Source organism: Cryptomeria japonica, chromosome 6 (genome assembly GCF_030272615.1).
Source record: "Cryptomeria japonica chromosome 6, Sugi_1.0, whole genome shotgun sequence".
Taxonomy (NCBI): domain Eukaryota; kingdom Viridiplantae; phylum Streptophyta; class Pinopsida; order Cupressales; family Cupressaceae; genus Cryptomeria; species Cryptomeria japonica.
This window is the reverse complement of record NC_081410.1, coordinates 347,982,432-347,999,682: the sequence shown is the minus strand read 5'-3', so window position 1 is coordinate 347,999,682 and position 17,251 is coordinate 347,982,432. Positions and strand designations below refer to the sequence as shown.

Sequence of the window (17,251 nt, the reverse complement as noted above, 5' to 3'; positions counted from 1 at the left end):
AATCAATTCCATCATCAGTATGAACAAAATTTGAGAAAGTACCCATGGGGTTACAAATGTTTCTTGTCTCCATAGTTGCACTACACTGTTTGGCTCCCTTATACCTCTCCTCTGCTGCAATGTTTGCCCCACTTCCTGTCAGTTCAAGCCACTCTTCCTCAACAGCTGCAATTTGAAGTAATAGATCATCTTCTATATTTTGGTTTGTTGTCTCCACACTGTCCATGAAGATTCTTGACCGTGTACTCATCCCAAAACTGCTGGTGGGAACTTTCTTGGATTTCTGTTTCTTCCCTAAGACCAATTTTTACTACTGCCCCAACACGTGCTTCTTGCTTATCTGCTGTAATTTGGCTATCCCCTTCTCTTGTTGGCTGTCCTACATGAAAATCAATGCTGTTCACATCCTTGCAACATTCAAAACAATGAAGAAACACCTTCTTGGTTGCTGCTGCAACTTCTTTCTCCACACCATCTACAAACTCTTTCCCACTTACTAACATTGCCTTACTATTGCCACTATGGCTGTCCTCTTTTGGCTCTTCTAAAGGCAACAAAGTATGTTTGGTTCCATCCTTCTCAAAAACCATCATGCATGACATTTCGGTCAAACTGCCAAGGTCTACCAAGCAACACGTGACATACATCCATAGGCATGATGTCACACACCATACTATCCTTATAACTTCCTATTTGAAATCCAACCAAAGCTTGTTCATCTACCAATAACTGATGCCCCTTTTGTAACCAAGAAACTTTGGAAGGTGTAGGATGCTAATTCTCTTAAGACCTAGTTTATCGATCATTTCAACAGCCACTAGATTATCAGTACTACCACTGTCAATAATCAGTTTGCAACACTTACCTTTGGCCTTGCATTTTGTCTTGAATAATGCTCTTCTTTGTGTTGGTTCTTGACATTGCTTTGGTGGCTTCAACAATACTTTACAAAAAGACTCTCTTGTCTTAGGTTATTCAGTATGATGAGAAGGTGATCCCACACTTTCTTGATATGCTTGCACGAATCTAATTGCTTCTTTCAGTCCTCGTGCTTCCTTCATGCAGAAACTCAGTACACTCCCAACTTTTGTGGCCAACATACTGATTGCACTTAAAACTAAGTTGCCGATACGGGTACGTGGGTATGGTATGCTGGTACGACAATTTTTTTTGGGGAGTTGGGTACGTTTAGGTACTGTTGACATGTTTTTTATGACAACGTCGAACACATAATAAAGTTAACGGTCACCTTACTCTCTCTTGAACAAAGTTGAACCGTATGCTAAGATTGCAAAAAGATCAAACGACTAACTCCAAGGTTCCTTTATGCACGGACGTGACTCAGTTGGTGGATGTGTTTCACTGTTAATCCAAGGGGTCTTACGTATGCTCACAAAAGATTTAAACAAACTTGTAGTTCAAGGGATTCAAGTCGCGAATGATTTATCAATAAAAGCTCATTATTTTTATTTTTTGGATTAAGATATGCGACAAGTAAAGAGGAAAGGGTTAAGAGAGCTATGCTAAGTTTAATCTAAGCCTATGAACAAAGAGACGAGATCACTTGTGCAAAATCAAACCACGCTTCGCTTTGCCAACATAGCACAACTACATGAAGGCAGTGCAATCTTTAGGGATTGTGAAATAAATTTTTCAGATCATCAATGAATGCCATCAATTCGAACAACATCCACCCGATAATCAAAGTTAAGTCCACACATAAAATAGGCTCAAACTAACCTTGTATAGTCGGCAACAATCAGCTGCAAACCAAAGGTATGAGCACAGACTTCTCAACAAGCAATCTAATTTAAACGAAGAGAGTGAGGCCATGCAAGTCTTAAAACAACACAAGAATACACCAACAATCGAACAATGTATTAAGTGATTTGCTTCAAAACTTATAGCAACAATCTCTGACAACAATCTCTCCTTTACAAATGAGTGGGTCACCCCTTTATATAGGCTTCAAGCCTTGTCTACATGCAAAACCCTAATTAGGGGTTTTCCCTAAAAGATTCCCCACACATGATGCAACAAGGTGGGAATCTACAATAAATACCCATGATGCCCATATACAATTAATTCCAGCCCATTACAATTGGTAACTAAAATGCAATAAATGCATCATTTCCCACTAAATTTGCCCAACATGCATTGAATATTCCTCCATGCACAAATCACCCCATCATGTCGTAAATGCACCGTCATCTCCACATGCGATGATTGCATGCAAAAGGAATCTGCCAAAATGCCTTAAATGTGATGGTTGGATGCGAAAGATGCTCCATTAATTCTTCATGTGTTGACCTTGTTGCCACTTGGCGAGAAACTCTTGGAGACAGAAAACTTTATCTGGGAAGAATTTTCTTGAGATTTTGAATTTTCTTTGCCTTGGAGAAGATTTTTTATCAATTCTGCACATTTCCTATTTTTTAGGAAAATTTTCAAATTAGGGTTCCAGGATCCAGGAGAGAGGAAATTCTCTCACATATCCAAATCTATCATCCTTTTGAAATTCGGATGATTTTTTATGCCCGAAAATGGATTTTTCAAATTTTTTCTTGGGGGGAAATTTCTTGTTCAATTCATATCCTTGATTCCTTCCTTGCCTTAGGAATTTTATCTTCAATTCATCCTTGGGTGTGATTTCTTCCTTGCTTGGAATTCCATCTTGAAGGAAGGAATTTCCAACACTTAGTCAATTTTTCACCTTTCCTGGAATTTTGTCCCAAAGGAAGGAATTTCCATCACTTAGCCAAATTTTCACCTTTCTTGGAATTCTATCTTGAAGGAAGGAATTTCCAACACAACGCCAAATTTTCACCTTTTCCAAGAATTTTGTCGTGAAGGAAGGAATTTCCATCACTTAGCCAAATTTTCACCTTTCGTGGAATTCTTTTTCTTGGGTACAATTCTTCCTTGAGGAAGGAATTTTTTGAATTTTGAACCTTTCTTCCTGAACCTTATTTTTACGTCTTGGTTCCAACCTTGGGCACATTTTGGAACTGGAGAAGAAATTCTAGAAATTTGTTCCTTGAGGAAGGAATTTTTATGCTCTTTGAATTCACCATGTCCGCAGGGAGCTTTTTTGACCAAGTTTTCACATCTTCTATTTTTTAGGAATTATTTCCAAATTTGAGTTCGAGGGTCCAGGAGAGAGAGAATTATCTCACGAATCCAAATCTGAAAAAACATTGAAATTTTGATGAATTCTGATGCCTTAAAATGGAGTTTTAAAAATTTTTACCAAAGGGAATTTTTGCTTTCTCTTTTCATCCTTTCCCTTCAATTTGCTCTTTGCCTTGGAAAATTTTCACCTTCTTGACTTGGGCGTGGAATATTGGTCATGAAGGAAATTTCTATCTTTCACACTTTTCCTTGATAAGTTCATTTCGGCACCAGACTCCTACCTTGGGCGCTGTTTCTCCTTGGAGGAGGAATTTTGATTTTCGAACATTTTCCATAGCAACCTCCTTTTGGCGCCAAACTTGGCACTTGGGCGCTAAACTCACTTGATGAAAGAATTTCACCATTTTTCATTTTTCCTTGCCTTAGTTATTTTGGCGCTCCTCTTGATATTTGGGCACCATTTCACTGTCAAGGAGGAATTTCATCATTTTAATATTTTCCACGCCATCCTTGTTTTGGCGCCCTTGATCTTCCTTGGGCACCAAATTCACTTTAGGCAAGGAATTTCCAATTTAACCTTTTCCATGGCATACCCTTTTTAGCGCCCTTGACCTTTCCTGGGCGCTAATTCCACTTGGCCATGGAATTTCGTGATTTTGGAGTTTTCCTTAACCCCTCTCTCCTAGCACCCTTCCAGGACTTTGGGTGCTAAATGCTTATGGTGATGGAATTTCAAGTTTTTTAGATTTTCCATGGAGACTTGGATTTGGCGCCCTACCTTGGACATGGGTGCCATTTTCAATTGATTGTGTGTTGTGATGTCTTCACACATCGCCCCATTGCAAATGGGGACCCCCACTTTTTCGCTTTTTAGAGTAGAAGTTTTGCCTAATTTCCTAGTGTTTGCCTTTGTCGATGAGAGGGTTTTTGAATTTTGAATAGGATCGCGTGTTTAAAATGTCAAAATGTTAGAGTGATCCTAAGTTTTGCCTAAGTCTAGGGGTTGCCTGAGGGTTTTGATTTATTCTTGCTAAGTGTTGCGTTGACATTTGAGCGTTAGTGTGTTTGTGAACGTCCACGTTGGTGATTTTTGAGTGCCAAGGTGTTTCAGGACCTTTAGGAGTTGTTTTCTTGCTCCTAGGAAGTTATTCAAGTCGATTTTGCACTTTATCCCAATAGGTTTCCTTGTTTTCGCTCAAATTTTTGGTTTTGAGTGGAAAAATCATCATATTCTGGATGAAATCCCATATTCTAAGGGTCAAAAGGTCAAAATTCCACACTAGAGGTGCTTTTCCCCTCATATTCCTGACTACCCATGATTTTCCCCCACTTAAAATCCAGACTGGACATGGATTTCCCTTGGAATCCAGACGTGCCCCATTTTTCCACCATTGAGAATCCATACTAGGGTTGATTTTCCACCAGGATGATTAAATTTTGCCTAAGTGTTGGGAATTTTCCCAACTACCTTCGAATTTCCCCTAGGGAGTGTGGATGAAGTTGTGGATGACTTAAGTGAGGATTCTTGATGACTATCGATTTTCCACCAGAGCTTTTCATGACGGTTTTTTGTGGATTTTAGTACAGACAAGTGCAAATTGAAGATTTTTGAGTCCGGAATGCTATCCCCATTTTAATGATTTTTAATAAGTTTTCATTGGGATTTTTATCCCAACATGGGGCGATTTTCCTCCCAAGGGTCAATTTTGATCTAAATTTTAAAATATTTTAATAAATGAGCCTCATTTAATTGTTTTTGATCAAGTGTTAATGATTATTTAAAAAATAAAAAAAACAATTAATAAATGATTTGCAATAAGAATTTAATGATTAGATACTTAGATACCTCATTGTCTCTCATTTGTAAGCGAGAGTTTTTGTTGAATTGTTGGTATATGCTGCACTATTTGAATCCAAATCATTGTTCAATTTGTTGGTGATTTTGCTCTTCAAATGTTGTTTTGCATTCATGGTTCTCAATTCCTCCAAGTTAGATTAGAATTTGTTTTCATGTTTGTTAGATTGAGTGGAAGATTTGTTGAATATATTTGTGTGGAATCCTTAATCCATACCACTAGCCTCTTGCCGTTGGTAAGTGCGCCTTGTGTGGTCAATTGGAAATTTGAGTAAGCTTAACTTCAATTATTATGCATCCCTTGACAAGCGTCAACTTGGATGGTGTCAACGTTTGATGGTAATAGTTTGAAAATCAATAAGTATACCATAGATGATTGCACTAAGCTCGTGTCAAAACCTGTTTGTGAGACCTTGCCTAGTTCGATTCCACTAAATTTGTTCATCATTTCCTACATTCCTAGGCTTAGAATAGATTTCCTGAACCCTATTCCTTTTGCCCATTCTTTAGTAAGTCTTAATTCCAGAGCTTCATTGCTAAATCCTAATCCATGATAAGATTGAGCATTCATGTACAACGTAAGTCCCCTTGTGATTCCAGCATTATCACATCAAACTATTGAACTTATCCACACGTCAAGACCTGACATTTCGTAACCTTGGAGTTGTCTCATTTGATTGCGAAGCATAGCATATGAGAGGCTTTGTTCAAGAGAGGATAAGATATCTTTGTATTTTATTCCGTGTTCGCATGTGCATAAAAAACAAAAACATCAACATGGTGGAATTTTGATTTCTTCACCCTTTCCTTGACTCTTCCTATTTGGCGCCCATACTTGGACCGAGTGCCATTTCCTCATGTCCAAGGAATGATGGATTTTTCCCTTTGATTGCCTTTCAGACTTAATCAAAATGTTGCTCAACCGCCATATTGGGATGTCATGTGTGAAATTGAAGTGCTTTGTCATGCCAGACTTCTAACTTTTCAAGTTTTCCACTTCTGGGATGGGCATCCATACTTAGCCATTTTTTTGATTAGTGGCGTGCCTCTTCAAACTTTCCGGATTTAGACAATTCTTCAGGAACGTTCAGTCTTCAGTGTCTGCCTATGAAGAGCCTGCTAAAATAGACTTTCCCAAAGTAGTAAGTGTTTTAAAATGTTTTAAGGAGATTTGGTGCGATCTCAAACTTTCTCTAATATATATATATGGGTGTATGTATATTTATGGGTGTAAATATATTTGGATGGATATATATGTGTGTGTGTGTATATATACACATACACAAACACATACATACATTCATACATACATACACATATACAGACATACACACACACACACATATATATATATACAATCATATGTAGGTATGTATGGATGTATGTATGTATGAACGTATGTATATACATATATCCTTGAGATAGATATATTTATATATATATATATATATATTTACATATATACATAAATATATATATATATATCTATTCACATATATATATATACATATTTATTTAGATATAGATTTATATATATATACATATACTTTCAAGCATATATATATCTGGGCAAGTTCGGATCCTTGCAGGCTTATCTTTAGATTGAGATTCATTTCTATTTGCTCAAATCCTCTAAGCTGCTTATCCATATATTCTCAGAGCTTTTGTTTAGATATTCAATTATTTATTTAACCTTCTAGGAATATCTCCTCTTACCTCTCACCTTCATTCAGATAGGTTTTAAAGATTCATACAGATACTTTGTGATTTATCTGACCTCATTTTCCCCTTCATACTTGGCTACACCTAAATGTAGCCTTATATTGTCCTGCTGCCCTGTCTAGATAAGCTTGAGGACTAGCAGGAGACTAAACCATACATCAATAAGTTTAGGTTTAGAAACATGATTTCATATTTTATCTAAGTATGCGGCATGGATATAAAGCTAATATTATTGATGTAAAGGTGGCCTTCCTCTAAGACTTAAGCCTACCTAGTTATTTACCTCAATATTTTTCATCTCCCGAACCCCTATAGCTGGAGAGCTTCAGTTGCCGTATGAAATATTATTGCCGGACATCATACGTTAGCTTCCTTTCTCGATCAAGGCCTTTTGGCAGCTCTTTGCAGAGTCGAGTTTATGTCCCTGCAGTGATGGGACAGTTGAGGTACCCTTCGCTTGATGGCTGTAGGCGTTAGTAATAATGATCTTGCGCCTTGAAATTTGCACTCCATGCTTTGTATTTACTCTTTAGTAGTTGCTCATTATGCAGCTTTAAGAGTGCGAGTCCTATTTTAGAATGCTGAGTTTTCTTTCTGTTAAGCTACAATGAATATGACGCTCAGGCTTTTGGGGCTGAAACGTCAGATGGCCTTCGTTGGTGAGATTAAGGACGAGAGGCTGAGAGGTATTCTTGTCCAACAGAACCCTTTGATCGTTGGAGCGGTAATGAAATTTCTAGGGAAGGATTTCATAATGAACGAGGACCGAACCAGAGCAAACTCGGATATTGCAGCCATGTTTTTAGCCCTGGCAATGCATTTTGAGAAGGATAGGGACACAATGGTGAAATTATGCAAGAAGGTCTTCATTAAAGACATTCTCGGTGAATTAGAACGGGTTATGGTCAATATAGATGAAGAACTCACAGCTCCCAAACCACGGGACTATGATATCCTTATCAGAAAGAATATCCCAGTTCCTCGCTCCCCTATTTTGGTGATTGAAGACCCGGTGGCTTTCGAAGCTCTGCGCTCTATCAGAAGCAGGAATATCCTATTTCTCTCTTGGATTCTCCAAGTTAAGAAACCGCCACGTGAGATGTGGCTGCAGAATTATCTGGAGGCGGAGAATATCACGATCATCCCTGATCATATGCCTCTCCCTCGTTCCCCTGTTGTCCTTTCAGCCGATGCACCAGAGAGCTCTGGGCTCACCCCCCCCCCCCACAAGCTGAGCAAGAAAGGATGAAGGCCTTGTGAAATGGCATTCTTCGAGGGCGAGGTTACGTTATTAGAAATAATCCTTTTTGTTTTAGCAGTTATAGAATACTTAGAAGCAATACGCTTTACAACCTTTTAATCTTTTGAATAGGAATGCTGCATAGATGATCTTTCAATACTTTCCCGATGGACTTGAGATGGTTTTGCCTCTTTGCTGTTTTTTGATTCATGAAGACATGAAGCTATATTTCCATAAGTAATATATAGATATGTGATTATGATTATATAAAGGTATAGTGTGGATCTTTCAATCTTTGTTTTCCTTGAAGAAATCTGCTTTCCTGGGTCTTTCTCATGCTTCAGGCATAAATATGGGGGGAAGTGTTAATTAAGCTTTGAGGCTTCGATTATAAGGGTTTTCACTCTAATACATCTCCTTTTATTGGTAGTCTCAGTCATAGTTGAAAATCTCGGACTCGCCTCGGACTCGGCAAACCAAAATTTTGGACTCGGACTCGGACTCGTGAAAGACTCGCGAAAGACTCGGCAAAGACTCGGCAAAAAAAAAAAACCGTAGTTTTACAAAAAAAACATAAAGAAATTAATGCATTTAGAGAACATAAGTGCCATAATTGAAACATTACACATGTCATATGATCTACAAAGTACAAACACGCAATATTTGAAATTTCATCATTCATGGCAGCATATTCAAGTTTCAAGTTTCAACTCTAAAATGTATAATACTATAATGGCAGCATAAGTATATAAATGTTCACAAAATTACATATAATGATATGTCCAAGTCCAACTACAAATGTGAAAAACAGCAATGTGAATGAACAAACCAAAGAGAAGACTACATCTTCCTCTTTGTATTTTTCCTAATATAGCTCAATTTTTCAGGCCTTGAGCTAGAAGTAGTAGCAGTGGGTGTTGTGGTATCTAAATGGTGAGATTATTCTTCTTCAAAGTCAAAGTCCTCATCATCATCCTCATCTTCGTCCTCATCTTCGTCCTCATCTTCATCCAATCTTGCTCCTTCTGCATCTTGTGCTGCTCCTCTCTCTATTTCTGCAATTTCTTCTTCGGTAAGGAGGACATCATCACCATCATTTTGTTCATTCATGGTCCAATCACCATATGGATCAATTTCATCCAAGTCAATGGCCTCATGTGAAACACCCTCCACCTGTCTAACTCGAAGGCGAAGGTTGTATCGAACAAATACTAGATCATTGAGCCGCTTTTGTGACAATCTATTTCTCTTCTTTGTGTGAATGCTTTCAAAGACACTCCAATTTCGTTCACACGCAGAAGCACTGCATGGCTGAGACAAAACACGGATAGCTATCTTTTGAAGATTAGGCGTGCCGGCACCATAATTCTCCCACCATAAATCTACAAAAAACATTTAGAAATATTAGAATTGAGAAAAAAATGTAAGAATCAAGTTTGTAGGTTTTTTCTTGCACTATTGAACTAAGTTACTAAATTTTTTACCTGGTTGTTGTTTTCCTCTCCTATCAATTGCTAGTTGTGATGAGAAGAGTCTCCCCTCTGCACTTTTGTAGATCTTGAACAATGAACATTTCCAAATTCAGAAATAGATACTAGATAGTCAAAGTGTCAAACTCAAATTCAATAATGAACATTTCCGAATTCATAAATAAAGATAGAGCAATTGTAAATGTCAAATCTCACCTCCAACTCATCAAGAACCTTGTCTCTCAACTCAGGATCAGGTGTCATCTTATCAATGCATGTAATAACACCTGCCATGACCTCCTCATCAGCCCTAAATGAATCAGAGAAGTAGAATTTCGGGTTCAAAAAGTAGGCGAAGGCATGTATCGGTTGGTGGAGTTGGTTTGTCCACCTACGATCAATGATGCGCCAAAAGATTTCACATTTTCTTGCATTTCCACGATAGTAATGTGAAATGGCCTCTTTGGCCCTATCCATGGCCTCATAAATGAAACCCATTGGCATGCCCTCTCCATCCACCATACGAAGAACCCTCACCAAAGGTTCTGTCACCTAAAAAAATTAAAACAAATTTTAAATTAGTACAAAATCAACCCCTAAAAAATAAAATCAGCAAATAGACAAGATTGTATAAACTTTACTTTTGTGTTTGTTACTTACCGCAGTCAACTCCTCTCCACTTTTATTGAACCCTTCATCAAAAACAATGCTCACAATCTTCTCTGCTTCAGGTCTTTTGGAGTATGCAGACCCCAACCAAGCATCTGACACAAACATCTGCTTAAGATGAGGAATGGCACTAAGAATGCTCTGCAAAGTGATGAAGTGGCTAGCAAATCGTGTCACTCCAGGTCGCACAAGGTCCTTGCCATTTGTGTGTTTTCTCATCAAAACAAGCACCCAAGTATGGTTGTAGATGAATTTGGTGACACTTTTTGCATCTTCAACCACCTTCTTCACCCATCCAATCTTCCCAATGTCCTCTAGCACCAAGTCCAAGCAATGTGCAGCACAAGGACTCCATGTAATCGAAGGATGCCTCTGCATAAGCATTCTACCTGCAGATACATATGCAGCTGCGTTGTCCGTGATGATTTGGACAACATTCTCAACTCCAACTTCCCGAACCACACCATCCAACAGATTACACAAAGTCTCTGCATTTTTTATTTCATTTGAGGCATCAACAGATTTTATGAATACCATTGCACCATTTGAAGCCACCAAGAAGTTGAGAAGAGTCCTATTCCGTCCATCTGTCCATCCATCAGATAAAATGCTGCATCCTTTTCTCTTCCAATACCTTTTCTGATCATCAACCACACCTTCTGTATTTTTCACAGCTTTCTCTAGCAATGGCCCACTGAAGTCATGACCTGTTGGGGCCTTAAACCCCTTACCCGCCACTGTACATGCATTAACAAAACTTTCCCAATACACATTGTTTGCTGCATTGAAAGATAGATTATTGTAAAACCAAAAGTTTGAAGTTGCTATCCGTGCTTGTTCATGCTTCTCTCTATTCCATCCTGTACCTTCAAGTGAAGGTTGTGCACCTGGAACATTGCGTGGTACAAAAAAATTAGGGTCTGATCTAACAGGAGTGCCACTAGCCTCACCCTCATTGTCACCAAAAGATGAAAGTGATTGACGACCCCGACTGTGACCAATGGGACCCGAAGTGGACAATGTGGGATTCATTGCAGCTGCCATGGCTTCTCTTGTTTTTTGCCTTTCTTCCTTATGCATATCATTCTCAGCAAGAATGGCCTTCATCTCTCTAATAATTTCAGGAGTTGATTTGGGGCATGCCTCCACACCATATCCAGGTATTTGTGCAAGGTGGTATTTTAATCTATTGATTCGACCAGTCATCCATTTTGTGCATTCGGTGCAAGTGACCTCCCCCTTTTTGCTTCCTGCAATCCCATATTTCCAAGCTTTATCTCTTTGTCTTCCTGACCTTGGGGTTGTCCTTGGAGTTGAACTTGCCATTGCTGATTTAACATAAAAAAAAAATCAGCAGGGTTTTATGGAAAATCAACAAAAAAATGACAATGAATCATTTGGGAAAAATAGCATTCAAAAACAAGAAAAAAAAAAGAGGAAATAACTTAGGAAAGAAAATAGAAAAAAATTTGGCAGCATATCCCCTTGTTTTTCAAGATTTTTTTCAGTTTCAAAACAATGAAATGATTCAAATGAAAAAAAAAAAGAAAGAGAAAAATCCTTACCTAGATCTCTCTTGCTGATTTTTCCTTCTTCCCTCTACTCCTCCAAACCCTTCTAACCTGCTCCAGCCAAAAAAAAACCAAAATGAAGTCAAAATTTTAAAAAAATATGTTTTTAACCCTTACGGGTGCGTTTTTCTGGGCCCGCGAGTCCCTGTGAAAGACTGGCGAGTCCGAGCGAAAGACTCGCGCGAGTCTGAGCGAAAGACTCGCGAGTCTTTCGCAGGGACTCGCTTGGACTCACCTCGCGAGTCCTAGGCGAGTCGACTCGCGGCGCCAAAGGACTCGCGAGTCCGTGGAGAGTCCGAGGCGAGTCCGCGAGTTTTAAAACTATGGTCTCAGTTACCAATAGTCATCCCAGGCCCTTCATGAGTACAATTTTGTTCTACAAATATTCATATATATATATATATACATATATACATATATATTCATATATATATATATATATATACATATACATATTCATATATATATATATATACATATATATATTCTCTGTTATCTTTCAAGAATATTTATAAGCATTAACCTATATAACTATTTTTACATAAAGTAAGGTAAAATTGTTCATGTCCATTTTTTCTTGCTCCGACCTTCTTCTAAATATTGAGTCCCCGATGCATACTTCATTCCTCTCCCACCTCACAATCTTATTTTCTTACCTACAGTTTTAATAGGGTATAACTCTTGATAGCAAAACAATGTCTTTTTTGCAAGAGATATTCTCGCCACTAATTGTTTGATCATACTGGTAATTCAAAGTAGATTACTAAATCTAGTAAATAGGGTTTTATCTATAGTTAACAGTGATTGGAGTAAAATAGTAATGTATCGAATCCTAAAAACAAATGTTTATGTAGACATATTTTAGCATTCTGTTTTGGATACCCAGTAATTCGAATTTTACTTTAGATATTAGCAAGCATCTGAACGCATGCATTAACTGATATTTACTTACACTGATGGTATATATTTTAGAATACAAATCAATGATAGTAACTCTAGTGCCACTTGCTGAAGTTCTATATTTTGCTATCCGCCTGTCATATCTTAAGACTATGGTTTAAAGATGGCTAACATGCAAAATTCAGGGTCTGGACAGAAATTTATATCCAGCCAGGCATAATCATACTCCGTCATCCTCTCTGCTATAAATTTATAAATTTATAAGGAAAGGGAGGTGGGACTGACCGAATCCCATTTACCTACTCTTGTTATTGTAGCCTGGATCTCATCCTTCTCAAGGATCGCATCCAAGAGCATTAACAAGAATTGGTAAGTTGGAGACTCCTTATTTGGTTGGGTTTTGGGTTGATCATGATTGGGCCTAAGATAAACGAATTTGGAAACCCGACTCAGTTTTAAGTTTTATATCTCTTATTAACGATTTGTGAGGACAGGTTTCACAGGATAGTTTATTAAGGTATCTCTCTAGCTCTACAAATAAAATTTCATTTATGATAATGGACTGATCGATACTAACAAATCTGCCTAGTGTTTGAGTAACTAACCATGCAGGCCAAACAGGTATACCCCAAGCAATTAAGGGATACTTATACTACCAAAGACAACTTCAGAGCCATGCAGGTGGAAGTTAAGGGACAAATGATTTTTGAAACTTGTAAATTAGGGCTTGTAAGGGAGGGGTAAAATAGAAACACCCCCTCCTGATCACCTTGGCCCGGGGTGTTGATGTATTAAAATCTGGAATTATTGTATATTAAGTCAGGACTAGCTGGACTGTGGTCCCGGGCAAGGCCGGAGTTTTTCTCGCCTCCACTCTTTCCTACCAGCGCCTGCACGAGTGGAGTAATGTAAACTTCAAAATAATTAATAAAATTCTTGGCCTTGGCCTCTTATCGATCAAAAAAAAAAAAAAAAAAGTGACATACATTTAATATGAAATCTTAAGAACCAAAATCACAAAAGTAAATTTTTTAATATGCCTTCTTGTGTTGAAAGCATTACCAGTCAAGTCTGCGAGGGACAAAGAGCTTCGATGGCGGTACTGCGTGGGAAACAGCGGTGACGGGGCAGGGGTTCACACTCACAAAGCACGAAAAAATAGCTTCAATGCCGGGCACGAACATATACCTTCAGTCACGCGACAAACAAAAAGAGCAAAAAACCCTCAAAACGGACAGACATGGCTGATCAGGGAGTATTCGGCGACCTTCAAACCTCTGAGAAATCCATCAAAACCTCGACATATATACCCTAAAAAATGCTAACGTTTCTGCCATACGAATTTTACACGAACGTTTCTGCAGACACCCGCGACCCAGCAGTTGCCGAATTTATGGACGAATTTAAACGATTTTTTTATAAAAGTTTGAAATTCGATTAAATTCGAACCTCACCCATGAAAATCGCCGTATTCTGTGACTTAGCTTGTACCTATAAAGAGTTTCGAAAGTTGGCTTGAACATTTAACTGAACACCTATAGAGTGTTTTGAAAGTTGGCTTGAACATTTAACTGAACATACAATGGACTATTTCTTGAAAGGATTCTGTAGTTATTGTATTGTGGGTGTTTGATAGTACTTGATGGAATAAACATATTTGTTCTGGGGGATTATTGCGAGGAGGCAGCTTCATTCTATTTTAATTGCTCACAAATATTTCATAGTGTGCTACAGTTGTGCTTTGGATTTTTTTATTTCCATTGTTTTTCGACAAAGATTTTTTTCATATACTAACATGTATGTCTTCCTTTTGTATTTTGGTTAAACCAGGATAAGCATTCTCGGAAGGGACTTAATGAAATGATTCAAAGACGAAAGAAACTGCTTAAATATCTTCGACGCACTGATTGGGATTCTTACTGCTTTGTTATTTCTAAACTTGGTTTGAGAGACAATCCAGACTACAAAACATAAGGCTTTGTTCTTATGTAAGCTCCAAGAGAATAATGCATCAGGCAGGGAGAACTGGAAGTTAAATTAATTCGATTTTGTTTATACTGGAAAGTACCCATTTGCTAGTGCTGGAGAGTAGAAGAAAATCAAATGTACAAATGAGATTATTCAATTCCATGAATTTTTTTAATCAAAATATGCAAATCTAACTACTCCCAATGGTCTCTTTATCTTTTTATCTGGTTTATTGATTAGAAATTATCTGGTCTAGCTTTTGTTTTACATAACTTTGCTGTGGAACCTAATTACAGTCTTCAGGATGAATAAAAAAATCATTAACTTATCATATTTTGTTGATGGGAGAATGATCAATGTTTTGAGAGTGAGTTCTATAAAGTATATCATTGTTCTTATGTGGTAGCTGCAGAACCAAGTGATGCGAGTTCACAGAATTCCTTCGCATTTCTGTAAATTGGCTTTATTTTCTCTAGTTTGAATTCGTAATGCAGCATTCCCTGAAAATTTTGGTCATTTTGTAGTTTTGAATTGAGGTAATATTTTTTTCTTTATCTTTTCTTGTTCTATTTGACAGGTTTGAGTGTCTTTGACAAATTATTTTGTTAGGAGACAGTTCTAGGGCCACCTTGGTCCGTGCATCACATTTCTCTATTCACTCCTATTGCATTCCTGCATTCCCAATTATTGCTTGCTACGTGCAGCTCTATATTAAATAACCATACTTTTTATATTCTTACTCACAGTGCCTGGAGAATGTTTGGAAGGTAGAAGATGTTCTCAAACATGATTTCACAATTCAAGTTCCATGGGTCATGAGCATGACTGAAATGAGAACTTCTCTGGATCTGATTTCTACAGTCTCTGTGGTAAACTAGTTGCTAAAAACGTTGTCATATGAGGTTAGGAAGAAGCCACTGAATAAAAGTCTAGAAAATTTGAACAAAGTTATTCTCCAAAGAAATTTTTGTGATTTGAAATCAATTCTTTGTCCAAACTGCCAGGTCCGTGGTTATTTGTTGGACCAAAATCCTTCACAAACTTGCATATGCTCTCATCCATTTTTGTTTTCCCACATCATTAGGTTGGGTTGACTAACTAGTAAAGAAACCTGGTAGGTGGCTTGAAATTCATTTTCTCCATCACTGAAACATGCCCCTCTTGTAATGCCTCGTATGCTCAACCATGCAAGCACAATCCTTGAGTTAAATAAACACTTTCCTTGCGTAAGTTTTTTTTTTTCAAGTGGAAAATTAGAATATTGGTGGTGATGCAAAGTTAGTGGGATTTTACTCGTGTCTTTTACATGTAGTTTAGTCTTTAGTCTGTGCTTTTCTTGTTTTATGGTCTTATGTTTTCTACCAATGTTTTACACTTCACCTGATAAGAATCAACTAAATTTTGTGATTATTCCTCATGGATATTCAGACATAAGAACCAATCCTATAGGGTTATCATTATTCATCATTTAGTGCCTAAAAGTAAAGAGATGGTGAATCCAATTTCTCTTAGTACCTTATCTTTTTTCTCTTAAACATTCTTGTATATTAGATAATTTGTGATGGGTTATAGGTTTACTTCAAATTAGAATCTTGACCTCGAAGATTATTTAATTATAATTGTCTTGATAATACGATGCAGGTTATCGATAGCGATCTCGTCTTGCGTTGATCTTTTTTACTAATTTCTTAGTGTACGTGATATTGCTGTCTTGTGTTGTCAGGTCTCACTACTGTTTATGTTTGGATTTTCAAATGGTATCACAGCAATTGCCCATAGAAGGATATGCAACACAGATATAATCTAATATTTAAGTAAATGTCTTCTGAGTTTTCAATAACCTTTTATTTTTGTGACATTGTATGTTTTCATGGGTTTCTAATCTTCTAGGCTTGACTTCCCGAAGGGTTATTTGATTCTGCAAGTTTAAATAGCCAAAACATAGGTTCTTATATCTGAAGGGACTAAAGTTGAACATCGTTATGATTTAGAGCAACAATACATGTAACAATGATATACAAGCCGTAAACGAAAATCTGAAACCAAGGTAGAAACATACACTATAATTGTGGTAGAAACCAAGGTTCGAAAAGATATGGGGATTGAAGAGGCTCCTTCTATTTCCCGAGCCAACAGTTATGTTGGCCGTTAAATTCATCCTTGGCAATGGGCATATTAGCAGGGAAGAATATCCGCGCGACAATACCAGCATCTCATCTCGGTTTGTCGCTTCCCTCATGGACCTAAAGCTTGACAAACAAGTAGTCTGGACCTTCGCCAAAAGGCTATTTCCTAGTGACATCTTGCTCGAATTGCAAGAGATTTTCAACAAGGCGCAACATGATTCTGGGGCCCCTTGGCTGAGCGAGAGAATTCTCTTCAACGTTCCTAGTGAGCTAATAAAGTACTACCCTTTTCTGCTCGATGTTACTGGCAAGGACCTTCAAAAGCACAGATCATTTGCAGGCATGGGTCTTAGATTTCTGAAATAGCGTTTTCTGGGGGAAAATCCGAAAGATTTGGGCAGGGAGGAAGAGCTTCTAGAATTTGCTAGACTTAATGGTGTCTTACCTTCAAAAATAGAAGTGGAGGAACCCCAGGTAGAACAGAGCGGGCAAGGTGGTTGCAGAGGCTCGGGTCGCAATTCTGGTCGGGGTAGGGGTCGTCCTCCGAGTAGAGGCGTTGGAAGAGGCCGAGTTCCAAAGCCTCCATCAATGCCAGTAGA

The 17,251-nt window shown here is 37.9% G+C and overlaps 1 protein-coding gene across 1 annotated transcript in view; it reads left to right on the top strand.

Moving 5' to 3' along the window:
* Positions 1-14,730, top strand: part of LOC131077921 (uncharacterized) — an 87,534-nt gene extending 72,804 nt beyond the window's left edge. Inside the window, exon 5 of the mRNA XM_058015512.2 lies at positions 14,389-14,730. Within this exon, the coding sequence (XP_057871495.2) occupies positions 14,389-14,532 (144 nt within the window). The 3' untranslated portion in view covers positions 14,533-14,730. The remainder of the gene's footprint in view (positions 1-14,388) is intronic.
* The last annotated feature ends 2,521 nt before the right edge of the window (positions 14,731-17,251 follow it).